At 46.9% G+C, this 22,929-nt stretch overlaps 1 protein-coding gene across 1 annotated transcript in view; it reads left to right on the forward strand.

Annotated features, from left to right (window-relative positions):
- Window positions 1–22,929, forward strand: part of VWF (von Willebrand factor) — a 160,032-nt gene that overhangs the window by 11,458 nt on the left and 125,645 nt on the right. Inside the window, exons 5-8 of the mRNA XM_054399900.1 lie at window positions 4,938–5,062; window positions 12,772–12,988; window positions 16,866–16,988; window positions 20,174–20,285. Of these exons, the coding sequence (XP_054255875.1) occupies window positions 4,938–5,062; window positions 12,772–12,988; window positions 16,866–16,988; window positions 20,174–20,285 (577 nt within the window). The remainder of the gene's footprint in view (window positions 1–4,937; window positions 5,063–12,771; window positions 12,989–16,865; window positions 16,989–20,173; window positions 20,286–22,929) is intronic.

Below are 22,929 nucleotides of genomic sequence, written 5' to 3' on the forward strand. Positions count from 1 at the left end.
ATCCTTTCCACCAGGCTGCTTTCCAGCCTCTCTGCCCCATGCTTATAGGGCATGTTGTGACCAAAGTGCAGCACCCAGCACTTGGTCTTGTTAAGCCTCATTGTGTTGACCTCAGCCCATGAATTTAATCTGTCCTGACCCCTCTGCAGCACCTTCCTCCCCTCGAGCAGCTCAACAATCCCTATCAGTTCAGTGTCACTGCAGACTTGCTGATGGTGCCTTCAGAATCCTCACCCAAATCATTAATGAAGATATTAATCAGAACTGACCCTGGATGTGGTTTGAAGCTTAATTATTGAGGTCCTGGAGGTCTAAGTTATGTGACTGAAGCTGAGATATTCTAGGAAATTAACACTGGTAGGACTCAGCTTTGTAGGTAGCATCTTTAGGGTCTTTTACTTCATACCAGATTAATTCTTCCCAGCCTGTTTCAAAGTTGCAGACACCCTGACCTTCAGACAGAGGATGTTGTGCTGAGTCACTTCCATTGACACAGTTGGTTTCTAAACTACTTTATCCTGCAGAGAAGTGTTTGTGTCCTGTCCAGACTTATAAACAGGATTGATTATGTTGCACACAGCTGCTTGTTCATCGGGCTGGGCACTGAAAACAAGCCAGCTGCCCCTGGGGAGTTTGTTCTCACACTTTAAGCATAACTAAAACATAAAAATAAAAGTATAGGATGCTTTCCAGAGGCTTTTGTTTGTTGTTGTTTGGTGGGGTTTTGGTTTTGGTTTTGTTTTGTCTAGTTTCCCCCTGGATCCTAAGGAAGGAGTTAGTTTCTCCTCTGCTCTTCTTGCCAGATAGGCTCTGATCCTTTACAGCCAACCTGTGAATGCTTCCAAGACTTGGTAATTGAGCAGGCTTTGCTTCCTCCCATCATCAGACACTTCTAGCTGATTGCCAGTCTATACTCACATCAGAAACATGAAACTGACTCCTTTTTAGATGCTCTGTTCGGCAGCCTTCAGCCTGTGGCATTTGAGTGTCATGAGTATTTTACAGCTGGAGAGCCAGAGCACAGGCCAGCAGGCATGACTTACACAACCCTGCAGAGGATATCTGACACGACATGGGGCAGCTTGGTCCTGAAATCTCTTCAGAGCATGCACATATGAGCAAGTTATCAAAAACTGTAGCCCATGGTCAAAGGGCATGCTCTGAGCTTGCAGGAGTTGTGAGGTAATTTCTCCCTAGTCAGAGAGACTACAGCAGCAGAAGCTCATGGATCTTATTTGTGTGCCCATAGCTTCTGTCTTTGCTTGGTCCTCACGGGGGAATTGCTGTGGTAGGGGAGCTTGGATATCTAAGTCATCAGTACAGTTCATTTGTGCAAAAGAGCTCATTCAAGTCCAACACAGGGATGTTAATTTGTCATTTTGTCCTTTGTGTGTGTTACATGCTCATGGTTGGACTAGATGACCTTTGGAGGCCCCTTCCAACCCAGACCCTCCCCTGCTTCCCTCTCTGTGCAAAAAGAAGTCAACCCAAATGAATCCAGCATCCCATTTTGCTTTTCTTGACATTGGCAGAAAGCAGGTTCTGGGAATCTGTCTCCAAATTGCAAAGATATTAATGATAAAACAACACCCATGACTAATTTGGGGTAGAAGCTTGATGTGTTCCAAGCCTGCTCCAGCTGGGTGGACTGTGCAGTGGATAAGGAATGGATTGGATGATGGCATACAAAGGGTAGTGATCATTTTCAAGGCCCTTCTCTGGACCTGCTCCATCAGGTCCATGTCTTTCCTGTGTTGAGGGCTCCAGAGTTGGATGCAGCACTCCTGCTGGCCACCCTGCTTTTGAAGCAGCCCAGGATATGATAGGCCTTCTGGGCTACCAGTGCACATTGTTGGCTCATTTTAAAGTCAAAATGCCTCTCCAGCTCTTCATCTATTGCCATTAGGTCCCTTAAGGCTGCACTGGACAAGGGAGAGGAAGAGTACAGTTGCATGATCTCTTAATTCATTATTATGCTTGATATTTTCCTTTCACAGGTTAAGGAGAGTTACCTGGGGCAAGACCTTGAGCTATTTATCAAACACAAATCAGTCAAGTATTGCCTGTTCCAAACAGCCTCTAGAGTAGCTTAAAGGCCCCCAGGACTTTGCAGAGAGGAAGAACTGCTCTGGCAAGTTGTTGGCAAATTGCTTGTGCCTGCAGAACCACACACACAGAATGCTAGGGGTTGGAAGGGGCTTGGATAGATCATCCAGTCCAACCCCACTGCCAGAGCAGGATCACCTAAAGTAGGTCACTTGGAGGAAGAAGCCCAGGCACCCCACGGGTTAGAGGTTGGCCTGCTGGAAAGCAGCTTCAGGGAGAAAGATCTTGGAGTCCTGGTGGACAACAAGTTATCCATGGGACAGCAATGTGCCCTTGTGGCCAAGAAGGCCAATGGGATCCTGGGGTGCATTAACAGTGGGACCAGCAGGTCAAAGGAGATTCTCCTGCCTAATGAGACTGCATCTGGAGTATTGTGTCCAGTTCTGTGTTCCCCAGCTCAAGAGGGCCAGGGAACTATGGAGTGAGTCCAACAGAGAGCTATGAGGATGATTAAGGGAATAGGACATCTGTTATGATGAGAAGCTGAGACACCTGGGGCTCTTTAGCTCAGAGAGAAGACTGAGAGGTGATCTGAGCAGTGTTTACAAACACCTCGAAAGGGTGGGTGTCAAGAAGATGAAGTCAGTCTCTTTTCAGTGGTGTCCTGTGACAGGATGATAGGCAATGGACACAAACTGGAACACAGGAAGATCCATCTCAATATGAGGAAAAATTTCTTTGGTGTGAGGGTGCCAGAGCCCTGGAGCAGGCTGCCCAGAGAGGTTGTGGAGTCTCCTTCTCTGGAGACTTTCAAAACTGACCTGGACACATCCTTGTGTGACCTGCCCTAGACGATCCTACTTTGTCAGGAGGGTTGGACTTAATGATCTCCAGAGGTCACTCCCAGCCCCTACCATTCTCTGATTCTTCTTGTAGCTTTCTTTTTCATTTTCCTGTGCTGAGTTCTATCTGCAGAGGTGAAAACATCATGCCCTTTACTACCTTTTGATGTCATCCTTTTCTCAGAGTCTTCCTCTTTTGATACCTGCTTTGGGTCTAACAAATGCTACATTTAGAATCTCCTAATTTGTGGCTTACAAAAATCAGTCTACTAAAAAGCTACTGGCTTCAGTACATCCACCTTAGCCTTCTCAGTGTAGTTTTCATGACTCCCAACTCATTTCAGGACTGTTCAGTTATGTTCTGTGTGTTTGTACTCAATGTACAGCAGGTAGCTAAATTCAATTTTATTATATATACATACAGATGTATAATGATATTTTTTTCGTATTTTTGTGATATGTAGATGTGTTTGAGAAGCGTTTCTATTTTTCAGACACAGTCAGGGTTATATTTCAACAGTCTCTGTCTGCATAAAGTCCTGGGAAGGTGTTAACAGTGGGAAATGATCCTCTCACATGCAGCAGGGTTTTAAAAAGCAGAGCTGCAGACAGGAGAGAGTCAGGAAATGAATTATTTTGTAGCAGAGCTAATCCTTGAATCAGCCAGGCCATGGGAGACAAGAGAGGGAGGAGGGAACATTCCCTTTCAGGGAGGATCCCCCTTCTCAGAAGCATGGAGCAAGAGAAGCAGTGACCTGGCTTGTACTTCCCAGCAAGTGGCAGCCATATGCATCAATGCCTTCAGTTTTGTTCTCATGCAAAGTGGGTGCAAATCATCCCATGCCTGGGACAGGAGCTGCTTGTGTTGGGACAGAGGAGCATGCTTCAGGACACCCTGTGAGGACAGGCTGAGGGAGCTGGGAGTGCTCAGCCTGGAGAAAGCTCCAGGAAGGCCTAATAGCAACTTTCCAGTACCTGAAGGGGGCTACTAGAAGGCTGCAGAGGGACTGTTTGCAAAGGCCTGCAGTGACAGGATGAGGGACAATGGTTTGAAATGAGAGCAGAGCAGATTTAGACTGGATGTTAGCAACAAGTTCTTTAGCATGAGGCTGATGGAACGCTGCAACAGGTTGCCCAAGGAGGTGGTTGAGGCTCCATCCCTGGAGATATTCAAGGTGAGGCTTGACAAGGCTCTGGGCAACCTGCTCTAGTGGAGAATGTCTGTGCTCAATGCAAGGGGGTCCCTTCCAACCCAAACCATTCTATGATCTTACACAAAAATATCATGGGCACAAGCATTTACGGTATCTAAATTTCTTTGCACATGAGATTTAGTTTCAGGTAAGAGACAAATCAAGGCTGGTTGGGATCAGGAATGATAATCCTTTCTTTGCTTAGGGAGAACAGCTTCTCTTTTTTTGTTGTTGTTGTGGGGTTTTTTGGTGTTTTGTTTTGTTTTGTTTTGTTTTAATTTTCTTTCCCTCCGTAATATGTCTTGGTGAGACTCTGGGACAGGTTGTCTAGGGAGGTTGTGGATGCTCCCTCCGTGGAGGTGTTCAAGGCCAGGCTGGACAGAGCCTTGAGCAACCTGGTCTGGTGGAAGGTGTCCCTGCCCATGGCATGGGGATTGGAACTGGTTGACCTTTAAGGCTCCTTCCAGCCTAAACCATTCTATGGTTCTATGTTTTATTGACAGCTTTTAAAGAGTAGGAAAATGTGTAGGCATGCTTAGGCTTCTGCAGATTAAAGCTGACCACCAAATATCTCCTACTATGTTCATGCATGCATGGAATGTGCTGGGATCTGCCTTCTACAGGCTTTAGTCTGTCCTTGAGCACAGAGAGGTCCTCTGTAAGACTCAGTCCAGATGTGTTTGGAAGTGCCTTTTCTGCAGTGAGTCTACTTGGAATAGAAATTAATTTGATACAACAGGCTTCATTTTTGGAAGTATCTTTCAGTAGATTATGGCTCTGGTAGCAGCCAGTGTAACCCACTTGTTGCTCACCCCCCTAAACCACCCCGTTCTGTGCTTCTCTTCTTCCTTCCCAGGGACCCTTGTGGCAAACAGTTATGATTTTGCAAACTCCTGGGCTTTGCACAGTGAAAACAAGCGGTGCAAGAGAGTGCAGACTCCAAGCAACACTTGCAACATCTCATCTGATATTGCAGAGAAGGTTGGTGCCACAAGATAGCATTCTGCTCTTGGTCCTCCACTTCCTGAAGGCAGTTTGCCTGTCCTTTGGCAGAGGAACACAAATGCTTCCTTCAATCTATGCCTGTAGCTAATGTGCTCCTCCCTCAGCAAGTGGTTAAGCTGTGAGGCCTAGGAGGTACCCATCTTGGGTTTCTGAGGTGCAGTGTGCTCTGAAGGTAGCTTCCTGGGGCACTGATCTTGCTGCTGCACTGGAGCAAGGTGTGCAGCTCCTCATCCAGCCTGGCAGAAGTCAACCATGAGGCTGATGTATGTAGGTCAGGTGCAGGCAGAAGGTGGAAGTGACACTTGCACAGTGAATCACTGAGCTGTCTGTGGGCACTCCCAGCCTCTCTGTGAGCCAGAGTGGGGCTGGCTGCAGTATACAGATGGATGCTTGCAGTTCCTGAGCTGATAACTGTGCCCTCTCTGCACACTCTGGCTGGTGCTAGCAGGAGCATTTCTACCCTGGGCTGCCTGGTGCTGTATTGAAGCAGCCTTGGAGACCACTTATTATGACTGATGTTTGTCTTACACACACTGTTAAGAAAGGAATAGTTACTCCCTAGCAATTTTTTTTTTCTCCTGCTGCACCCTGCCTGTTTCCTTTCTTTAAAAAAATGTAGTACACATATCCCCTTCCCCCTGTCCTCTCCCCTCCAAAACCCAACACCAATACATTTAAACAGATTTAAAAAATGTAGTATACATATCCCCTGTCCTCTCTCCTTCAAAACCCAACACCAAGACATTTAAACAGATTAAAAAAATGTAGTATACACATACCCTGTCCCCTGTCCTCTTCCCTCCAAAACCCAACACCAAGACATTTAAACAGATTAAAAAAATGTAGTATACACATACCCTGTCCCCTGTCCTCTCCCCTCCAAAACCCAACACCAATACATTTAAACAGATTAAAAAAATGTAGTACACATATCCCCTTCCCACTGTCCTCTCCCCTCCAAAACCCAACACCCAAATACAGATAAAAAATACAGATAAAGAAACCAACAACCCTGAAGGAAAGAGCTTGGGGGTGCTGGTGGATGAGAAGCTCAGCATGAACCACCAGTGTGCTCTTGCAGCCCAGAAAGCAAATCACATCCTGGGCTGCAGCAAGAGAAGTGTGGCCAGCAGAGCAAGGGAGGTGATTCTCCCCCTCTGCTCCACTCTGGTGAGACCCCACATGAAGTACTGTGTCCAGTTCTGGAGCCCCTGTTACAAGAAGGTTGTGGAGGTGCTGGAACATGTCCAGAGAAGGGCCATGAGGATGATTAGAGGCCTGGATTTTAGAAAGAAGGTGACTTTGGATTTTAGAAAGAAGGTGACTTTGGAGCATTCTTTGGAGCATTGAAATAATTCTCAGGGTTGCAGACATTATCTTGCAGCAAGCAGAACATAATTAAGAAGTAAGGACATTGGTCATTAACCATTCATCATCAATTGTTTGATTAGATGTTCAGCACACAAGTGCTTATGGTGACTTCAACAGCTTCCCTTGCCAGATGCTTGTTGCTTTGTCCTGAGCCAGTGCAGCTGATGTGGTGAACACTTGCAGCCCAGAAAGCCAACTGTGTCCTGGGCTGCATCAAGAGAAGTGTGGCCAGCAGGTCAAGGGAGGTGATTCTCCCCCTCTGCACAGCTCTGGTGAGACCCCACCTGGAGTATTGTGTCCAGTTCTGGAGCCCCTATTACAAGAAAGATCTGGAGGTGCTGGAACATGTCCAGAGAAGGGCCATGAGGATGATCAGAGGGCTGGAGCTCCTCTCCTGTGAAGACAGACTGTGAGAGAGTTGGGGTTGTTCAGTCTGGAGAAGAAAAGGCTCTGAGGAGACCTTATTGTGGCCTTCCAGTATCTGAAGGGGGCTACAAGAAAGCTGGGGAGGGACTTTTTAAGGTGTCAGGTAGTGATAGGACTAGGGGGAATGGAGCAAAACTAGAAGTGGGGAGATTCAGATTGGATGTTAGGAAGAAATTCTCCACCATGAAGGTGTTGAGACACTGGAACAGGTTGCCCAGGGAGGTGGTGGAAGTCTCATCCCTGGAGGTTTTTAAGGCCAGGCTGGATGTGGCTCTGGGCAACCTGATCTAGTGTGAGGTGTCCCTGCCCCTGGCAGGGGGGTTGGAACTGGATGATCCTTGAGGTCCCTTCCAACCCTGACAATTCTGTGATTCTATGATTCTAATTATAGAATGGTTTGTGTTGGAAGGGACCTCCAAAAGTCAGCTAGTCCAACTCCTTCTGCAGTCAGCAGGGACATCCTCCACTAGAGCAGGTTGCCCAGGGCCCTGTTTTGCCTGATGTTGAATATCTCCAGGGGTGGGGCCCCAACCACCTCCCTGGGCAACCTGTGCCAGTGTTCCTCCACTCTCATGCTGAAGAACTTTTCCCTAGTATCCAGTCTAAATCTGCTCTCATTTCAAACCATTGTCCCTTTTCCTGTCACTGCAGGCCTTTGCAAACAGTCCCTCTGCAGCCTTCTTGGAGTCCCCTTCAGCTACTGGAAGGCTGCTATTAGGTCTCCCTGGAGCTTTCTCTTCTCCAGGCTAAACACCCCCAGCTCCCTCAGCCTCTCCTCATGAGACTTGTGCTCCAGACCTCTCACCAGCCTTGTTGCCCTTCTCTGGACACATTCAAGTATCTCAATGTCCTCCTTAAATTGAGGAGCCCAGAACTGGACACGGTACTCAGTGATGCATGGTGCCAAGGGTGTGACCTAAGCATGAGGAGTTTCAACCTGGCTGAGATGTTTTCTGAGGGACAGGACTGTGTTTTGAACTCAGCTGCAGTTCTAGAGCAAGGCAAGTTGTTGCCACTGGTTGTGCCTGCAGGAATTTTATCTTGTTCAGGCAAGCTTAATGTTTAAAAAATGTCAGCACTGCAGCTGAGGTCAGGGAGTGGCATACAGGGTGAAGCCTTGTCTGATGGGCAGGCTGCAACAGTTGTGTCTTTTATACAGACTGTGTTAAGTATTGAGGGTTTTGTGGGATAAAATGTGCTCTCTGTTCACAAACTAGGTGAAATTATCTTCTGTCTCCTGTGAGCTCATGCTCTCACAGCATTTAAAGTTGGCTTAATTTATTCACTGTGCAAGAATAAGCACTGTGCTATTAATAGAAATCCAGCCAAACCAGTCCCCCTGAAGAATGTAGGGCTTCTTAATGGCCTGCTTTGTTTGTTTGCTTCAGCTTCAGGAATGTAAAATCTCCTCCATCTCCCAGCCTCCTTCCCTGCCAGGCAGTCAGCTGCTAGGTGAGGAAAACAACAGCTTTGCTTCAGTGCATCCCTGCTGTCCCCCCACTCAGGGCAGGTCTGTGGTTTTTTTTGCCCTCTCTACATCCCACATTAGCATCCTTGGACAGGTAATTTCTGATTTCTTTGCAAGATGCAACATCATGAAGTTCAACAAGGCCAAGTGCAAGGTCCTGCACCTGGGTCAGGCAATCCCAAGCACAAATCCAGGCTGGGTGAGGAGTGGCTCCAGAGCAGTCTGGAGGGGAAGGACTTGGGGGTGTCAGCTGCTGACAAACTCCCCATGAGGCAGCAATGGTCACTGGCAGCCCAGCAGGCAGCTGTGTGCTGGGCTGCATCCAAAGCAGGGAGAGCAGCAGGACAGGGAGGGGAATCTGCTGTGCTGAGACCCAGCCTGGATCACTGTGAATCTGTTGGGTTTTAGGTTGTATCTCTCTAATGGCAAATGTTAAGCCACAGACAAATGCAGTTCATGCAGGAGCAGAAAGAAATGCCACAGAAATTGAAAGAATGTAGAAAATTCCACCTACAGCTCTGTGTTAGGACTGAGGCAGAAAGGAGGTCAGCAAGTTTGTGGTTTTCAGTGCCAGGATATTGCCAACCCATTTAAAGAACGTTGGTTCTTAGAACTCATGCAGAAGTCAAGGGAGAAGTTTCAAGACTGTCACCTGTGTTTTGGATGCTGCAGTCAGTTCTGCTACTTTTAATCTTACAGCCACTTGTGCTCTAAGGACTGTTTCACCTTGAGGCTTGGCTCCCTGGTCTGTTGGGTTTTGATAGAACAAGAGGAAGTGGCCTCAAGCTGCAATTGGGTAGGTTTAGACTGGACATTAGGAATAATTTTTTCAGGGCAAGAGTGGTCAGGGATTGGAATGTGCTGCCCAGGGAGGTGGTTGAGTCTCCAAGCCTGGATGTGTTTAAAGGTGGTTTGGATGTGGTGCGTGGGGATCTGGTTTAGGGGTGACCCTTGTAGAGTAGGGTTCTGGGTTGGACTTGGTGATCCTGAGGGGCTTTTCCAACCTGAATGTTTCTGTGATTCTGTCATATTTCAGTATCTGTGTGGAGCTGCTTCCAGGACTGTTGTTCCATAAGCAGGAATGTTACAGCAGTGGGTGTACAGCCTGCCAATACCTGGTGCTCACCTTGTATGTGCATTGTCCCCTGAACTACAGAGCAGGGATCACTATTAGTTCAGCCTGACCACTGAGTTTTGAAGAAAGGAGAAAAAAAAAAAAGAATTCACAGAATGGTTTAAGTTGGAAGACAGCATTGGAGGCCATCTAGTCCAACCTCCTGCTTGCAACAAGGCCTCTTAGCTCAGGTTCCTTTGGTCCTTATCTATTATCTCCAAGAGTGGTGGCTCCACAGCCTCTCTGGACACTTGTTGCAGTGTTTGACCACACTTGTGGTGAAAGTTTTTGTTGTGTTTGGTAACTGTTTGGATTTAGCCATATTTCACCTTGTGTCCAGTAATTAATCACAACGTTGAGATATGTCTAAATAGTGGGGAAATTTCAGCTGTAGTTCCCTGTACAAAGACACAGGAAAACTGGGAGCAAGTTGAATGGCAAAAAGATGCTTACATAGAGAAAATGAACTGCTTTTTGCTTTCTAATATTCACCACTTGGTTTATTGATGATCACCTGGAGCTCAGTCCTTAGTTATGTTTTAGTTTCATGGAATCATCATAGAATGGCTTAGGTTGGAAGCCACCTCAGAGATCATCTCCTCCAACCTCCCCACCATGGGCAGGGACACCTCTCAACTAGACTTAGCTGCTCAAGCCTTCATCCAGCCTGGCCTTGAACACCTCCAGGGAGGAGGCATCCACAGCCTCCCTGGGCAGCCTATTCCAGAGTCTCACCACCCTGGTACTGAAGGACTTCTTCCTTAGCTCCAGCTTATATCTACTGTCCTTTAGCTTCAAACCACTCCCCCTTGTCCTGTCTCTAGACACTCTTATGAAAAGTTCCTCTGCATCCTTCCTGTAGGATCCCTTCAGGTACTGGAAAGCAGCTCTAAGGTCCTCCCAGAGTCTTCTCTTCTGTAGCCTGAACACCCCCAGCTCCCTCTGCCTATCCTCACAGCAGAGGTGCTCCAGCCCTTGGATCATCTCTGTGGCCTCCTCCAGACTCTCTCCAACAGCTCTGTGTCCTTTTTATGTTGGGGACACCAGAACTGGAGGCAGGATTGGAGGTGGGGGTCTCAGCAGAGCAGAGTCAAGGGGCAGAATCCCCTCTCTTGCCCTGCTGGCCACACTCCTCTGGCTGCAGCCCAGCACACAGCTGCCTTCTAGGCTGCATGAGGGCACTGCTGGCTCATGGAGAACTTCTCAGCAACCAACACCTCCAAGTCTTTTTCTTCAGACCCGCCCTCAACCCATTCCCAAGACTAATGAACAATATGGGGAGGCAGGGGGAAGGAGGTGGTGTGGTTTTTTTCCCATGTGGAATCTCCTTTATTGAGGAAGGCACTTTCACGTCTAACATTTACATTTTTGATATACACATGGTCATGAAAGATTGTGTGTTCCACTAAACATTAAAAGTGGTAGAAACAGAGGCTGAGTTCTGTTGCAATGTATCAGTTTAATTTTATTACCTTTTAAACAAGGCTATTACCTTATTAAGAAAAGTTATTAATGGGCTTATTGCATGTACTGCTCTTCTATTGCATTTGATAGTATCTGCACCAAGGCTTTGGTCCAGGAGTTGCTACACTGCTCATCCTCTGTATGCCTCTGAGTTCACTTTTCATTATATCACTTTTATCTTTGAAGTGCTGCTTTAAAAGCTTTTTTGGCTGCTTCTGTTGTTGTTACTTCCACCCTGAGGGTACAACCTAATAGTGGCCTTCCAGTAGCTGAAGGGGGCTCCAAGAAGGCTGCAGAGGGACTGTTTGCAAAGGCCTGCAGTGACAGGACAAGGGGCAATGGTTTGAAATGAGAGGAGAGCAGATTTAGATTGGATGTGAGGAACAAGTTCTTTAGCATGAGGGTGGTGCAGCAGGTTGACCAGGGAGGTAGTTCAGGTCCCATCCCTGGAGATACTCAAGGTGAGGCTGGACAAGATTTTGAGCATCCTGTTTTAGTGGAGGCCTGCAGTGATAGGATGAGGATCTCCAAAGGTCATCCAGTCCAGCCCCCCTGCAGTCAGCAGGGACATCCTCCACTACATCAGGTTGCTCAGAGCCTTGTAAAGCATGAACTTGAATATCTCCAGGGGTGGGGCTAACAGATGTATTTCTGCAGGAAACACCCCTTGGATGAAGATCCATTTTATAACAACCAACATATTGATGTATCTTTGTGTAGATATCTGTGTGGTGAATAAATGGATGGAGCTCACTGCGAACTCCTGACTATTATTCTATTTAACTACATGGTGGTATTAAATTATAGAATCATAGAATGGTTTGGGTTGGAAGGGACCTCTAAAGGTCTTCTAACCAATCCAGCCTCATGAAGTTCAACAAGACCAAGTGCAAGGTCCTGCTTCTGGGTTGGGGTAATCCCAGGCACTGATATAGGCTGGGCAGGGGCTGGCTTGAGAGCAGCTCTGAAGAAAAGGGCTTGGGGGTGCTGGTGGATGAGAAGCTCAACATGAGCCAGCAGTGAGCACTTGCAGCCCAGAAAGCCAACCAGAGCCTGGGCTGCATCAAGAGAAGTGTGGCCAACAGGTCGAGGGAGGTGATTTCCCCCTCTACTTCAGTCTGGTGAGACCCCACCCAGAGTATTGTGTCCAGTTCTGGAGCCCCTGTTATGAGAAGGAAATGGATGTGTCCAGGGAAGGGCCATGAAGATGATCAGAGGGCTGGAGCTCCTCTCCTACGAGGATAGGCTGAGAGAATTGGGGTTGTTCAGTCTGGAGAAGAGAAGGCTCTGAGGAGACCTTATTGTGGCCTTCCAGTATCTGAAGGGGGCTACAAGAAAGCTGGGGAGGGACTTTTTAAGGTGTCAGGTAGTGATAGGACTGGTGGGAATGGAACAAAACTAGAAATGGGTACATTCAGAGTGGATGTCAGGAAGAAGTTCTTTACCATGAGGGTGGTGAGACACTGGAACAGGTTGCCCAGGGAGGTGGTGGAAGCCTCATCCCTGGAGGTTTTTAAGTCCAGGCTGGATGTGGCTCTGGGCAACCTGATGTAGTGTGAGGTGTCCCTGCCCATGGCAGGGGGGTTGGAACTGGATTCCAATTGGGTTCCAACCCTAACAGTTCTATGATTCTATGATAACCCAACCACCTCTACAGTAAGCAGGGACATCCTCAACTAGATAAGGTTGCCCGGACTACAATGTTATTTAACAGCAGTGGTGACTGTGTTTGGAAAAAATCTGCATTTCTCCCTTCTTCCTGAGACTATAGTAACTCATTTTGTGCCCTTTTCTCTCTCTCTCTCTCTCTCTCTCTCCCTTTGTTCTTCACTTGTTGTGCAGGGTGTCATGGAAACCTGCCAGCTGCTAAGAACATCTTTGACCTTCTCCCGGTGCCACCATCGAGTCGATCCAGAGCCGTACATCGATCTGTGTGAAAGAGACATCTGTTCCTGCAGCCAGCACGTGGACTGTCATTGCTCAGTGTTCCTTGACTATGCAAGGAGCTGTGCTCATGAAGGAGTGATTTTGGATGGGTGGCCTGAAGAGAGCTCATGCAGTAAGCTGACAGTTTTATTCCTAGGTTCCTTACCCCACACGAGATCACAGTTGTCTGGTAGCTCTCTGTTCTACAGCTAAAAACAACTACTGCATTTTTAGGATGTTGATTTCAGTTGACTCAGGTATGACAAGTTACAGTCTGAAGTGACTGTCATTTTGATTTTTCTGAAGTGCCTTTATTTGCTCCCCCTTTCAGCTGTTCATCACCCAGCTTTTTTTCCTAGTTATATCTAAGGCAGGATTGTTTGAAGCATATATGAGGAAAAGCCTGAGCTGTTACAGGTCTCCCATCATGATATATGAAGTCAGGGAAGACTCAATTCATACATAAAGGAATAGACAGGATGTTCAGCAGCTATGCCACCTATGACTGAGATGTGCTGGGTTATCCAGGCTTTACTCCTGAGTCAACATCATCATGACAAGCTCTCCTTGACATTTTCTCATAAAGACAATGGCTTCATCTTTATTTACCTGAACCAATTACATTGAAATTGAGATGCTCAAGAGCAGTCTGATTTTCTTTGCCCTCTCTGCATCCCACAGCAGACAAATGATTTCTGATTTCTTTGCAAGATGCAACATCATGAACTTCAACAAGGCCAAGTGCAAGGTCCTGCACCTGGGTCAGGCAATTCCAAACACAGATCCAGGCTGGGTGAGGAGTGGCTCCAGAGCAGTCTGGAGGGGAAGGACTTGGGGGTGTCAGCTGCTGACAAACTCCCCATGAGGCAGCAATGGTCACTGGCAGCCCAGCAGGCAGCTGTGTGCTGGGCTGCATCCAAAGCAGGGAGAGCAGCAGGACAGGGAGGGGATTCTGCTGTGCTGAGACCCCACCTGCAGCACTGCTTCCAATTCCAGCATCCCCAGCATAAGAGGGACATTTTGATGCTGGAGAGGGTGCAGAGGAGGCCACAGAGATGATCAGAGGGCTGGAGAACCTCTTCTGCGGAGACAGGCTGAGATTTGAGTCTTTCAGCCTGGAGAAAGGAAGGCTCTGGGGAGACCTTAGAGCAGCCTTCCAGTACCTGAAGGGTGTACAAGAAAGGCAGGAAGGGACTTTTGACAAGGGATTGTAGTGATAGGATGGGTGGGAATGGATTGAAGCTTGAGGAGGGCAGATTTAGACTGGAGATAAGGAAGAAATTCTTTGCAGTGAGGGTGGGGAGACACTGCATGCCTAGGGAGGTCATGGATGCCCTGTCCCTGGAGGTGTTCAAAGCCAGGTTGGATGAAGCCTTGAGCTGCCTGGGCCAGTGAGAGGTGTCCCTGCCCATGGCAGGGGGGGTTGGAACTGGATGCTCTTGAAGGTCCCTTCTAACCTAAACCATTCTATGAATAAGAACCCCTGTTGATTTTCTTAAGCCTGATGTTGTGTAGGCTAGAGATCCCGATTGCATCTCGGAACGCTGCCTTTATTAGCGCAGGTTTGCTGAGGTCAGAGGTCCTGATTGCATCTCTGCTGAGGTTTTGTAACAAGGAAGTGCGTAGCTAGACTCACATGGGTTGTGTTTGTAGAGGAAAGGTCATGTTTGCAGCCAGCATTGCTGTGCACATCTAGCTCCACTGCGGAAGCCCAGTGAAACACACAACCACAGAAATTAGTAAGTCAATCACCTAATATCATTATCTCAATGATTTTTCTCCTGTGTTCACATTGCACAGGAAGGATCATTTTCTCAGGATGTCCATGTAAATTGACTTCATGGGATAACTGGGTGATTGGTACTGACAACATTTTTCTCTGGTGAAAAAGATGCTACTTTTGGCCCTCACTGAAGAAAACCATGCCTGCAGGTTATGGTTAGAGCAGGAAGATACTGCCAAGCACTTGTTCAAGGGATTCATGGATTCATAGAATGGTTTAGGTTGGAAGGGACCTTAAATATCATCTAGTTCTAACCACCCTGCCCTGGGCAGGGACACCTCCCACTAGCTCGGGTCTCATCCAACCTGGCCTTGAACACCTGCAGGGAGGGGGCACCCATGACCTTCCTGGGCAACCTGTTCCAGTGTCTCACCACCCTCACTGCAAAGAATTTCTTCCTAATCTCCAGTCTAAATCTGCCCTCCTCAAGCTTCAATCCATTCCCACCCATCCTATCACTACAAGCCCTTGTAAAGATTTTTGGCTTTCTTGTGGCTCCCTTCAGGTACTGGAAGGCTGCTCTAAGGTCTTCCTGGACCCTTCTTTTCTCAAAGCTGAACAACCCCAACTCTCTCAGCCTGGGACTTCGAAAAAGAAATCTGATGAAAACTTGCCTGATTGCTCAGGGTGCAAGCTAGGGAACCTATTTTTTTTAGGTCTGTCTGTAAGTCTGACTAAAACCATGAATGAGATGAACAGTTCCTGAGAGTTTCAGGGCTCATTTCTGACGCTAAACTTCACAAGTTTTTTCTGAGTCAGGGAAAAGAGAAGTGGCTTGCTATGACATCAGGAGCTCCAGCTCTGGGGCCCTCAGCATAGGAAGGACATGGACCTGATGGAGCAGGTCCAGAGGAGGGCCACAGAGATGATCAGGGGGCTGGAGCAGCCTTGCTATGAGGACAGGCTGAGGGAGTTGAGGTTGTTCAGCCTGGAGAAGAGAAAGCTCCAGGCTGTCCTAAGAGCAGCTTTTCAGTACCTGAAGAGGGCTCCAAGAAGGCTGCAGAGGAACTGCTTGCCAAGGCCTGCAGTGATAGGACAAGGGGCAAAGGTTTGAAATGAGAGATGAGCAGATTTAGGCTGGGTGTTAGGAACAAGTTCTTGAGCATGAGGTTGGTGGAACACTGCAACAGGTTGCCCAGAGAGGGAGTTGAGGCCCCATCCCTGGACGTATTCAAGCTGAGGTTCTGAGCCACCTGCTCTACTGGAGGATGTCCCTGCTGACTGCAGGGGGGTTGGACTAGATGAGCTTTGGAGGTTCCTTCCAACCCAAACCATTCTATGATTCTCTGATTCATCTTGTTTATGATGCTTTCCTCAGGAGATAATGATAGCTGCATGAGAAGCATGAAATGCTCTGCTGCATTGGATGGCTCCTAGTGCTGGGCACACTGTACTAGAGCGAGCTAGTCCTCAGGCTCTGCAGTCACAGAGAACAAAACTGCTCCTCTGTTATCCTCCCACCTCCTTCAGTGGAGGATTTTCTAGGAAAGAGCAGGCTCTAATCTTTCCTTCCCACTCCATGCCCACACAGGCTTGTGGGGTATGTCCATGCACGAGAATGGAGGAAGGGCTGTAAATGTGTGCTTGCATAATGGCCTGGCTTAGGTAATGACAGTGGTGAAGATCCCACAGGATGGATGTTTTCCTGTGCTAGCACTTTTCTGGAAGAAAAATGGGATTTCAGAGTTTTAACTGTCTCCCAGTTGCCTCTGGAGACACAAACCAGTGTAATTTCACAAATGGTTGGGGTAGCTGTGTAGTTTAGCTGTACAGAAGATGCTTGTCTGTGCAAACTACTTTGATATGAGTGCAAAAATACTCCCGGGGTTTGCTTATTCTTGATGTGCCTGGCCTCAGTAATAAGACCTTTGGATGTGGTGCTTGGGGATATGGTTTAGGGGTGCACCTTGTAGAGCAGGCTTATGGGTTGGCCTTGGTGATCCTGAGGGTCTCTTCCAACCTGAATGTTTCTGTGATTCTGTGACTCAGTTTACTAGCAAAGAAATCTCTAAGTAGTTACTGTGCAACCTGACAGATGACACTGCAGCAAACTGCAAATCAAGTGTTTGGTAAATGTTCTGCTTCTGAGAAAGAAGTCATTGGTTGAAAGGGGATGTGACTTTTTTTTTTTTTGTTGTTGTCTCCATGGTTCAGCCTTTGATAATTAAGGGATTTATTGAAGCATTATTAAGGATTTTACATCTCTAATTTCTTTTAATTGTTTCAGGTCCAAGTTGTCCAGTTGGCATGGAATATAAGGAATGTGTATCCCCTTGTGCCAGAACCTGCCAGAGCCTGAATATCAATGAAGTGTGTCATGGACAATGTGTTGATGGCTGCAGCTGCCCTGGTAATTTATTTATTGGGTTATTTACAGAGAAACATTTGGCAGTGCTGCTACCTATTTTACTAGAAGAAGGAAAGCTGTGTCTTGCCTTAAACTGTCCTGAAGTCAGATACTCTTTTCTAGGAGCATGCCCTAAAATAAACCAGCTTCTATAATGCCTGGATGCTCACTTCATCAAAGGGCCATTTTTCAGAGCCAACTAAAAAAAAAAAAAGTAAATGTTACTGTGAAAATCAGCACCATCTAATACTCCAGGGTTGCCATTCTGGGTGAGGAGCTGCTCACCACTGACACATTTAGATGCCTGCTGAATTGCTTTTGGTTAGAAGTTAGAGAAATAAAGAACAGAGCATACACTGAAGGGGTTTCTTGCAGAGAACCAGTATGTGTAGAGCTCACACTGTAATTCCAAAGATCCTCATGATTTAGATGAAGGATTTCACTTACTGAATTGTTTGTACAGGAGATTTGATTAGCTTCAAAGGGGGGGAAGTCCAATCACCACAGTCTTCCTTCTCTGTCTGTTGTGTTTGAGATAACTGCAGGAAGAGAGTTTTTATTCCTGCTTGCAAAGCTCCTTAGGCACCAACTTCTAACTGGTTGGGGTTTTTTTTTTGTTTCTTTCTTTCTTTCTTCCTGAGGGGAGGATGTGTGTGCTTTTTGTTTGTGGGTTGGTTTGGGGGTTTTGATGTGGGGTTGGTTTGGGGGTTTTGGTGTAGGGTTAGTTTGGTGTTTTTGTTTGTTGGTTGGTTTGGGGGTTTTGGTGTGGTGTTGGTTTGGGGGTTTTGGTGTGGGCTTGGTTTGGGGTTTTGGAGTGGAGATGGTTTGGTGTTTTTGTTGTGGGTTGAAATGGGGGGTTTGGTGTGGGGTTGGTAGTTTTTTTATTTGTTTTAATAGGATTATCTGCATTTCACCCTTCCAATCTGGACTATGTGCAAATGCACAGAGGTCTTTACTCTCCCCTTGTACTAGATAAGTGTAATGGAAGCTCACTGAGACCACAATCTGATTTCCCAAACAAGGCAGTGGTGACAACATCAACCTTGAGGAGTTATTGTTGCATTCAGAGCTTAGCTTCAGAGCTGCCAGCCTCTTACTGGAAGTTCAAAGCTGTCGCTCTGTGGCAGGACCTGGAAGGATGCTCATGGAGCATCACAGGTGATATATCGAGACACAGGAGCTTGTTTTGTTGTGAAGGATCTAGCTATTATATTTGAGAGGTCCTGGGAGTGTTGGGAAAAGCTGAAGGAGATGAAGCCACTGGCTGAGTAGGGACTCTTGCTATAGTCTTCCATTGGTAGCTGCACTGGTCCAGTTCAGTACAGGAAAGGTCTAAGGGGACAGGAACAGATAATCAGAGAAATAAAAACTCAACAGAAAGGGTACTGCATGAGGAACAAGAAGAAGGGCCATGAAGATGATCAGAGGCCTGGAGCACCTCTCCTATGGAGACAGATTGAGAGAGTTGGGGCTATTCAGTCTGGAGAAGAGAAGGCTCTGAGGAGACCTTATTGTGGCCTTCCAGTATCTGAAGGGGGCTACAAGAAAGGTGGTGAAAGATTTTTTAGGGTGTCAGGTAGTGATAGGACTAGGGGGAATGGAACAAAAATAGAAGTGGGTAGATTCAGATTGGATGTTAGGAAGAAGTTCTTCCCCATGAGGGTGGTGAGAGGCTGGAACAGGTTGCCCAGGGAGGTGGTGGAAGCCTCATCCCTGGAGGTTTTTAAGTCCAGGTTGGATGTGGCTCTGATCAGCCTGATCTAGTGGAGAGTGTCCTTCCCCAGGGCAGGGGGGTTGGAACTGGATGATCCTTGAGGTCCCTTCCAACCCTAACAATTCTGTGATTCTATGATTGGTAGAAGGGACTGCATGTGAAAAGAAATAATGATCAGCAGTTCAAAACTTTTGCAGTTATTTGGTGCACAGTCAACAAGGAAGAACTCTGCTTTGAGTTTCATGGAGAACCAGGAGGATCTGACAGAGGGATTTGGGGGTTAGGAAGAGGGTTAGACCTTCGTTTTGGTTCCCTCCAGTGCTCCAAGAGTGAAAGGATCTGTTCAGTAAATGTCTCAGATGTTTTTCCTTAAATGCAGCACCACAGTTACTTTAATTGCTGTAAGTGTAGTTTCAACTGCCAGGGAAAAGTGGACATTCTGTGGTCTTTTGCTCCCTGGAGAGATTACACCACTCTTAAATTCTCAGATCTTGTTTTGAGTAGCTCTCACTGAAAGGATTTTTTTCTTAGCAAAGATCTTTCCAGGCAGCTCTGTGGGAAGAATGGGAGAAAGAGGCCTTACCTTGTCACTGGTGACTGCTGCTGCCAGGATGAAGGGCCACAATCTCTGCAGGCAACTGGAAGGAGTCCCTCAAAGAGGAGGGAAAGGGATTTTCAGCAAACAAAATGTTTGCCACAGCAGTTCTTTTAAAAACAGAGGAATACCTACTACCTCTCACCATGGGGATCTCAGAGAAAGGAACTTGTTCTTTCTCCTATTGCTAGCCTGTAGTGCAATCTCCATTGAGTCTTGCAAATCTTCTGTACCTCCATTTATCATTCTGAGAGTAGTTACATATAGAATAGGTAGCTGTATCTGTGTAATATGCAAACCTCAGTAGCCAGATCCAAGCTGGGGAGTTGTCCTTTCCTCCTTTTTTGCTCCTGCAGAAGCTGAGAAAAGCCACAGCTCCATATGATAACATTTCTTTCAGACCCTGTCTGCTAGACTTTTATGCAACTATATATATATATTTTTTTTCATACCCTACTTTGTCTCCTGTCCTCTTACAACAACTACAAAACCTGTCTGGGCATCCTTGACTGCAGTCATTGAGCTGCTTGTATTTGTCCAACAGTCAGCTTTCTAGACCAACTCTAATCAACCTTGACTGACTTGTATGCTCCAATATGTGTGTTTTGGACTGGGGCACTTGCTAAGCAAATAGCACCAGCAGTGCTCTGTTCAGTACATCTGAGGGAGAGGTAGCACTGGAAGGAAAGTAGACACCAGCCCCCATGAGGCTTTTTGGCCAGCCTCATCCTTTTTCACTGCTGTCTAACTGTGGATAATAACACATGTGAAGTCTTGCCAAAGTATCTGAAGAGCTAGCAAATCTTACTGTCTTTATGCTTGTGTCCCTCTGTGTGTGTGTGTGTGACATCTGGATCTGCTGCTGCCTGATTTATCCAGAGGGGAAGCTTCTTGATGGTGAACACTGCACTGAAAGCTCTGACTGCTCCTGCATCCACTCTGGAAAACATTATCCTCCTGGCTTCACCATCTCCCAGGACTGCAACTCATGGTAAACTCTGTGTAGCTCTGATGTGGTTATGTTGCTCTAGCTAAATACTGTCCACTTGGTTTAGATGACTTTTTTCTTTCTAGAAACCTCCCTCTACTTTTAAAATGTCTTTCCACTTGGTTTAGATGACTTTTTTCTTTCTAGAAACCTCCCTCTACTTTTAAAATGTCTTTCCACTTGGTTTAGATGACTTTTTTCTTTCTAGAAACCTCCCTCTACTTTTAAAATGTCTTTCCACTTGGTTTAGATGACTTTTTTCTTTCTAGAAACCTCCCTCTACTTTTAAAATGTCTTTCCACTTGGTTTAGATGACTTTTTTCTTTCTAGAAACCTCCCTCTACTTTTAAAATGTCTTTCATTGGCAAAGGAGCTGCTCTCTTATTGGAAATTACATTCCCTTCCGAGAAGTGAGCTGCTCACAGACAAAATCAGTTCTGCTTTTAAAGGGATATTTGCTAGAACAATGTGAGGGTCATACTCCTTCAAACAGTGCGGAGCTACCTGTTTCCTGTGGATAAGACTGACCAGCAGGTTCCCATGTCTGGTTAGTGTCAGCAGTGGTGTCCTTGTTTTGATTTCCTACGTTTATTTAACCTCTACACCCTGTTTCTTTCCAAGAGGAGTTAGCTTGGAACCTCATGCAAAGCTAATGAGGCTTCTCAGATGCATGGCTCAGGATTTTTCTTTCACTCATGAGTGCCAGCCTGAAGGGGAATCAGAGAATCACAGAAACATTCAGGTTGGAAAAGCCCCTCAGGATCACCAAGTCCAACCACTAAGCCCACTCTACAAGGGTTACCCCTAAACCAGATCCCCAAGCACCACATCCAAACCACTTTGAAACACATCCAGGACTGGGGACTCAACCCCCTCCCTGGGCAGCACATTCCAACGCCTGAACGCTCTTGCTGTGGAAAAACTTCTTCCTAATGTCCAGTCTAAACCTACCCAGTGGCAGCTTGAGGCCATTCCCTCTCGTTCTATCACTAATTACCTGTGAGAAGAGACCAGCAGCAGCCTCTCCACAATATTCTTTCAGGTAGCAACAACGTCTCCCCTCAGCCTACTCTTTTCCAAACTCACCATCCCCAGCTCCTTCAGTATCTCTTCATCAGATTTATTCTCCAGACCCTTCCCCAGCTTCCTTGCCCTCCTCTGCACTGGCTCCAGCACCTCCACATATCTCTTGTATTGAGGTGCCCAAAACTGGACACAATACTTGAGGTGTGGCCTCAACAGAGCTGAGCCCCAGGGGACAATCCCCTCCCTGCTCCTGCTGGACACAGCATTTCTCATCCCAGCCAGGATGCCTTTGGCTTTCTTGGCCACCTGGGCACACTGCTGACTCCTCTTCAGCTGCTTGTCCATTAGAACCCCCAGGTCCCTTTCTACCAGACAGCTTTCCAGCCACACTTCCTCAGGCCTGTAGCATTGCTTGGGGTTGTTGTGACACAAGTGCTAGCTGCCTGAGTAAAGGAAGGGGCATCTCAGGATCACAGAATGTTAGGGGTTGGAAGGAACCTCTGGAGATCTTCGAGTCTAACTCCCCTGCCAGAGCAGGACCACAGACTCTCTGATTTTTGTGTAAATGCTCAGATATTTCCAATTAGAGTATAGAAGAAGGTCTTAGTGCAGACCACCACACGCAGAAGGAAGGTCCATGCATCATCACTCTTAATGAGGAGTTTTTCGTGATCTGCACCATGTGTTATGGAATAAGAACCATAACTTTGACATTAGCGTCTTGGTTTTTTCCTGTGGAAGCTGTCTTGTAGCTTTGAGCTTGACCACACTGTTCAACCTTAGTGCTCCTGGGAAATCAGGGCTGCCTGATAAGACTCTATTGTTAGAAAATGCTTCCTGTTAATCAGATTTGATACTGCCATGGAGAACGTCATTCCATGAGCTCTTCATTTACCGTTCTCAATAAACTGAGCCCTCACAAAGGATTTTCAAGGGCTGGGGTAATTAAAGGAATACTCTTCTGTGTTGAACTTGAGGCTGTGACTTGGAGTAGTGTGGCCAGTGCTGGGCTCCCACTGTAGAGAAGTTGAAAGACTGGAGAGAGACTTGTGGAGGACGCTGGAGATGATCACATCAGGGGAGTTTGTGATGCAAGCCTGATGGAGGAACTTCCACTGCCTGAAGGGGGTTATGAAAAATAGAAGGCAAAACTCTTCTCAGATACAAACAGTGAAAGAGCATGAAGCAACAAACACAAGTGGCAGCAGGGGAAATCCTGTCTAGACACAAGAAAAAATTCTTCCCTTGAGACTGTGCAGCACTGAGAATTGCTCAGAGAGGCTGTGGGACCTCAACCTGGAGATTTCTAAACTCAAATGGACAATGTCCTCAGTCAACTGATCTAGCTTAGAAGTTCCCCTCTTTGAGCTGGGTGTTGAAATATATCCTCCAAGCAAGAGGAGGGTAGACTTAGATTAGATGTTAGGAAGTTCTTCCCCATGAGGGTGGTGAGACACTGGAACAGGTTGCCCAGGGAGGTGGTGGAAGCCTCATCCCTGGAGGTTTTCAAGTCTAGGCTGGATGTGGCTCTGGGCAACCTGATCTAGAGTGAGGTGTCCCTGCCCATGGCAGGGGGGTTGGAACTGGATGATCCTTGAGATCCCTTCCAACCCTGACAATT

The sequence above is a fragment of the Indicator indicator genome, chromosome 3 (assembly GCF_027791375.1).
Source record: "Indicator indicator isolate 239-I01 chromosome 3, UM_Iind_1.1, whole genome shotgun sequence".
Taxonomy (NCBI): Eukaryota; Metazoa; Chordata; class Aves; order Piciformes; family Indicatoridae; genus Indicator; species Indicator indicator.